This window comes from Belonocnema kinseyi, chromosome 3, assembly GCF_010883055.1.
Source record: "Belonocnema kinseyi isolate 2016_QV_RU_SX_M_011 chromosome 3, B_treatae_v1, whole genome shotgun sequence".
Taxonomy (NCBI): Eukaryota; Metazoa; Arthropoda; class Insecta; order Hymenoptera; family Cynipidae; genus Belonocnema; species Belonocnema kinseyi.
Genome location: NC_046659.1, coordinates 92,382,893 through 92,389,329, shown reverse-complemented (window position 1 = coordinate 92,389,329; position 6,437 = coordinate 92,382,893). Strand labels below are relative to the sequence as shown.

At 25.9% G+C, this 6,437-nt stretch overlaps 2 protein-coding genes across 4 annotated transcripts in view; one reads left to right on the top strand and one right to left on the bottom strand.

Annotated features, from left to right (window-relative positions):
• LOC117169054 (calcium and integrin-binding family member 3) overlaps positions 1-6,437 on the bottom strand; it is an 11,878-nt gene that overhangs the window by 2,969 nt on the left and 2,472 nt on the right. The window contains exons 2-4 of the mRNA XM_033355152.1: positions 3,517-3,603; positions 3,309-3,429; positions 1,198-1,363 (exon numbers count right to left, since the gene is read on the bottom strand). Of these exons, the coding sequence (XP_033211043.1) occupies positions 1,198-1,363; positions 3,309-3,429; positions 3,517-3,602 (373 nt within the window). The 5' untranslated portion in view covers position 3,603. The remainder of the gene's footprint in view (positions 1-1,197; positions 1,364-3,308; positions 3,430-3,516; positions 3,604-6,437) is intronic.
• Positions 3,386-6,437, top strand: part of LOC117169050 (decapping nuclease DXO homolog) — a 76,112-nt gene continuing 73,060 nt past the window's right edge. For 2 of the 3 annotated variants that reach the window (XR_004466603.1, XM_033355139.1), the window contains exon 1: positions 3,400-3,442. The gene's annotated coding sequence lies outside the window, so the exon portion shown is untranslated. Of the gene's footprint in view, positions 3,443-6,437 lie in introns of all 3 variants that reach the window. The other variant, XM_033355142.1, reaches the window with a different exon arrangement.

Here is a 6,437-nt window from a genome sequence, read left to right as displayed (position 1 = left end):
TTTCAAACGCTTCGTTTATCGAGGGAATTTTGAGTAAGACCAAACTTGAAGCGAAAGAAATGTTTATTAGGATAAAATGAAGTTTTTTGAAAAGTATTACCTGAAAATATTTAGTAAATTTTCTTGTCTGAAAAATTAAGTTTTTTTCATTTTTTACAGAAACAGTGAAAGATACAACTTTTTTGTCGAGAGAAAAAAGATGCGCCATGAAATTTCCTATGAAGTGATATCTTAAAAAGTTGAATTTTCGAAAACTGATTTTCAAGCCATCAGGGGCCAACTCGAGCGGCCTGAAGCGGCCAGGCAAATTTTATGCGTGGTTATAGAATCCGAAGTCTCAATTTTTGTCAGGAATATTATTATTAGGAAATTTTTCAAATTCAGTAATATGTATTACAGACTGGCGAGAATTTGCTAATTCGGTAATATAAACTATTCGAGAATTTTATTGCTTATGCATTTTCGAATTCGGCAATATTATAAACTGTTCAAGAATTTTCCAAACCAGGAATTTTATTAATCAAAAAGTTTATTTTTCGGGAGTTTTCCAATTCGGAATTTTTATTTTTTAGTCGTCCCTTTTAAATCTTGAAAATTTAATTTCTTCTCAAATATTAAAGGCTTTGCTTCAAAAGTAAACTTATTGATAATTAAACTTTTGAATTTTAAGCTGTCCAATTTTAATTACTTTAATGTCAAATTTTGGTATTTACAACAATGTAATAAACCTACAGAAAGTTTGTAACAACAATTGTTGAATTCTAAATACTATATATTTGGATTACATTTTTAATATTATTAATACAAAATTCTTGAACTATTAAGTCCTTAATTTCAAAGCCTTCAAAATTAAGTAATTTCACAATAATAGTCTTTACAATTCAACAATTTGGAATTGAAAGTGTTTAAAGGTGTAATACTTCCCACTTAAAGTCTTCATTGAATACGTTTTTTTATTAACACTATAAGAATTCAAAAAATTCCCGACAGTGATGACTCTGATTATAATACAATTTCACCACACTTCTTGCAAACGATCATCTCATCGTTCTATTTACAGATTCGCTTTTCTAAATAAAACTTGCGATACGATAGGAACTAATTTTAGATATTTGCCCGATCGAAGCTGACTAATGTAATAAAAGTTTATGAAATACTTAGAAATTTGCTATTTATATAATTTAAAAATGTAATTACCGTAAATTTTAAAGGCATAATGTACTTTTAGGTCTCGTGGTGCCTGATCGGAAAATACAGACATCATCTCCAGGAATTCCTCGAAGCAGATGCCCTCGTCGGCTGAATGTCCTGGATCTCTACACTGTGTAAAAACTTCCGATATCCGCTCCCTGAAGGGATTTTCCTTAAAAATAGTTAAATTTATTAAAATAATGATCAGGATGGCCCTTTTTATCACCAGAATAATATTTCCGGTCATTTCACGGTTCCCAAACATTTTTAAAAATGTTTTTTCCTTTGAAGTAATAAAAAATAAATGCTAATTACAGCATCCAAAATTAAACTATTATAAATTTTTAACTTTCCAAATTGAAGCGTACAAATATTTTCATCATAAAGTCTTTAAATAGAAACAATAGAAACTAATATCAATAAGTATAATTCTAAGGGCTTCAAAGAAAAAACATTATCTGACAAGTATCAATTTCAGAAACTTTAATTATTGGATCATATTGAATCTAATATGAAATTATTCAAATTCCTAAGATTTAAAGTCGAAATATATTTCAAGAAATTAAATTTTCAACAAAATATTTGAATTTTCAACCTCAAGAAGAATTTTTAACAAAAGAGTTGAGTTTGAAGTTGAAAAGTGGAAAGGTTTAGAAAATAGTTGAATTTTTTATAAAATAATTAAATTTCCATCCAAATATTAGAATTTCATACAAAAGGGATTGAATTTCAACCAAAAACTTTTGCATTTTCAACCAAAAACAGGAATTTTCGAGCCAAAAATATTAATTTTGTAGAAGATAGTTGAATCATCAATCTGACAAGTTAAACTTGCTACAAAAGATATAATTTATAACGAAATAGTTGAATGTTAAAAAAATACTTTACAAACAGATGAATTTATAATGAAACAGTTAAACTTTCAGTAACAAGAGATGAATTTTTAACAAAATAGTTGCATTTTTAACCAAGAAAGATGAATTTGCAACCAAATGATCGAATTTTCAAACAAAAATATTAAAATTCAATCATCAACATATGTATTTTTGACGAAATAATTGAATTATTAAAACAAAAGACGAATTTCTTAGAAGACATTTAAATTATCAATCTGAAAAGTTGAATTAAAAAAAATCAACGAAATAATTAAATTAAAAAAAAATATATATTAAAAAAAGGATGGAATCTCTATCTAAAAAGACGAATATTCGAAAAAATTGTATTTTCTAACAAAAGAAGACAATATAACAAAATAATTGAATTTTTTAATAAATAGTAGCATTTTCAACTTACAAACACGAGTTTTCGACCAAATGGTCGGATTTTTTAAATAAAAAAGGTTGAAATTCAATTACAAACAGTTGACGATGGCGGTTGAATTATCAGCCTGAAAAGGTCAATTTCTATCAAAAAAGATAATGTCCAACTAATAAAAATTAATTTTTAAAAAATAGTTGAAATTTCAATCAAAAGAAACGAATTTTCAACATACATTTCTAACCAAAAACTTTCATTTTCAAGCCAAAAAGATCAATTTTTTAGAAGACAGTTAAATTCTGAATAAAATATTTATTTTCAATAAAAAATTATGCCTTTCGTACAAAAAGATTAATTTTTTATCCAAAAAGACGTGTGTATGATAATTTTGTTCAAAATCATCACCTTAACGCCAGGTTCGCATCCTAAATTGTTTCAAACAATTGTCAAAAACGATAATTTTCTCTAAAACTTCATCCTCTAATTTCTCAGAGGTTTTTTGTTTTTCAAAATTGTGTAAAAATAATCTGAATTGCGCTTGTGTAATCTTTCCTCAAACTTTACAATCAGATTAGTGCCAGTCTTATCTTTCAAAAGGTCAGCTTATTTTTAAACTCACTTCCTGGATGCTTTAAATTCTTTAGGTAAATTTCTAAAATAGCATGAGGTACCTTTTCTGTAATGTAGATACGGAATATTTCATTTAGAATTACATTTTTAACGTAATTTTGGTGCGCATGAAAATTCGTAGTGAGATTTGAAACACTAGTAATAATTGTATTGATCTAAAATTCTCAAAATTGCCATTATTTAAATATAATACGATTATAATAAGTTTATTGAAATATATTGTTATTAACCTTTAGTTCATGTATTTTTTCCAAGCATGATAATGGTAATCGCAAATTTGAAGCTTCATGAGGAGTCATTGTTTGAGGCACAACACCAGGACCGCCTATCTCTCGAAATCTTTTATGAATTCTACAATTAAAACGTAAGTTTTAGTAATTTTGTAAAAAGAATCACAATGAAAAAATAGGTTTAAAAACAAATTTCTTTTATCATTACCTCAAAATTTCTTTGCGTGTAAAGAATGTGCAATCTTGGTAATCTTCGAGCTGTTCTTCCGTAAATATTGCCACTTTATTTCCCATCCTTTATGTTTTTAAATTAAAATTGGAAAATTAAACAAATTGTTTGAAACTAAAATACAATGCTCTTTATTTACAATTACTATTCTGATCACCGAATAATATTTATTAAGAATAATTTCGATTTTTATAACATTTAAAAAAATTTTAATTATTTTATTGAACAAAACTTTGTTAAATTATTTATGATGGTACAATGAAAACAGAAGCGAACTGTTGTGAGTTGGGGATCCCTTTTCCTTCTGATGCCACACCCTCATTCGACACGAAATGGTGGTAGAAGATTCAATATTGAAAAAGGGTGTGGTAAGTCGCACCCTTTCTTAATAGAGTATATATATGAAAATAATTGAAAGAACTTAAATTATCGTAATAAATTCATTAGAATATATTCAAGAAAATTTGGAATTCAATTATAAATAAATGATTTCCTATACTATAAAATAGACTTTACATCCTAAATTGCTCTTAAAACAGGGGAAATAGGGCGATTTTTCATGAAAATATGGGAATAGGAGACTAAATTCTTTCAAAGGAAATTAATTTATAGATATACTGTTAAAGATGTTTGCAATTGTAATATACATTTAATATACATTTATATATTAAATTTAAAACCTCAGTATACAAAATCGCCACTAAGAGAATATGTATATTAAGGATGCACACTACGTACAATCAATCTCAAAAGTTGCCTATCTTTAAAATGATTTATAAAATCAACAAAAAAAGATCTATTATTAATTTCTGTAAATGTTGATGAAGGCTTCTAAGCACACTTGAGAAAAAAATCATTAAGCTTAAAATTATTTATTTAATAGTAGTTATTTAAAGGTTTAGTTTTCCCTTCTTTTTTGGGAAAAGTTACAATTTTTATCTAATCCTATTGATCAATGTCTTATTTTTTTCTTCGAATGATTCTCTAAATTTCTATTCGGATTGATTTTATTAAAAAAAGATAATTGAGAAATCATACAGTTATTATTTTTATATACAATTATACTTTAAAATTTCAATTAACCGCACCCAAATAGAATTGTAGAAAATCCTTCGAAGAATAAAATGATACCTTGGAACACAAGTTTAATCCGTATTATTTTTTCTGCAGTGTGCTTAGAAGCGCCTATCAAGATTTACATAAATTAAAAATAGATCTTTTTTTTGTCGATTTTATCAATTGTTTTAAAGGAAGGCAACTTTTGAGATTGATTGTACGTAGTGTACACCCTTAAATTTCATATAAACCGAATATTGATCATTTATTAGAAGACAGATATTTGCACTTTACACAAATTAAAAACAATTTTGGCAGTAATTTGCATTCATAAATAATAAAAGGTCATATTTTTTCCTAGATAAACATACATGACACTGGTTTTTAAGTGAAAAACTTGAAATAAGAAAATAAATAAGAAACCTTAGACCCAAACACCTGTACTCACGTTAAAATTCTAACATTCACAGCGAATTTTAGAAAAAAATTCGCCCGTACGTTGTACTTTAATTATAAGTAAGTATTAAGTCGAAGAATTTATAAGGTTATTACTTTATTTATTTAATATCTGACAAGATGAAGGCATCAAAGAACTTGGTGTTTGCACGCTTTCTATTTTACGGAATTTAATATACATGAATATTGATTTTACAACATGATTGTATAATAAAATTGATGTACGGTATATGTAAATGATTTTACTCACATGTATATTAAATTTCCATCAGATTTTTTTAACAGTGATATTGAATTCAATATGTAACGCTGAAGGTATAAGACGAAACATTGCATTTTTCGCAAAATAGTTGAGTTTTCAACCAAAAAGGATCAGTTAAAATTTGTTTAGATTAACTTTTTACTTGAAAACATGATTTTTCAAATAGTTGCATTTGCAAATAAAATGTTTAACTATCAAGTAAAATAAACGAAATTTTAACCAAATAGTTGAATCTTTAAGTCAAAAAGAGATATTTTGTTAGCAGTTATTTGAATTTTTAGAATAGGAACTTTTTTTACCAAAAAAGATGAATTATTAATAAAAAAAAACAAGATTTTTCAACAAAACAGTTTAACTTTTGAAACAAAAAATAGAATTTTATAACAAGATATTTGAATTTTCAACAAAATAGTTGAGTTTGTAACTATATAAATTAAATTTTCGACCTACCAAGATTAATGTTCAATAATAACAAAATTAATTATAAACCAAACAGACACATTTTCATCCGAATAGTTCAACTATCAAATAAAAAGGACCAATTTTCGACAAAATAGTAAAATTTTTAACAAAATAGTTTAACTTTCAAACGAAAGGGTTACATTTTTAACCAAATTGTCGAATTTTTAAATAAAACGGATTAAATTAAGGCAAAAAACAATTACATTTTCAACTAAATGGTTGAATTTGGAACCATGTACTTGAATTTTCGACCAACAAAGATGAATTTTGAACAGCAAAAATTAATTGTCAATTAAACAGACACATTTACACCTACAGTTTAACTCTCAAACAAAAGGGACGAATTTTCAACAAAATAGATGAATTTTTAACCAAATAGTTGAATTTTTAACCTAAAAAGATAAATTTTCGACCAAACGATCGAATATTTATTGCGCTAAATAAAAAAAGAATTACGATGCCTAATGGAAAATGGTTAAGACATTTTCTACGATTTTACCAAAGCTATAATTTTTCTTTGAATTTTTTTTTCATATTTTGTGTCATTTGGTTCAAAATTCGAAAGCTGTAGTGTCAAATTTCAGGCAATTCTAATACTTTCTCAATCATAAATGACGATAATGTAAAAAATTATTATAAATTTGTATATATATATATATTTATA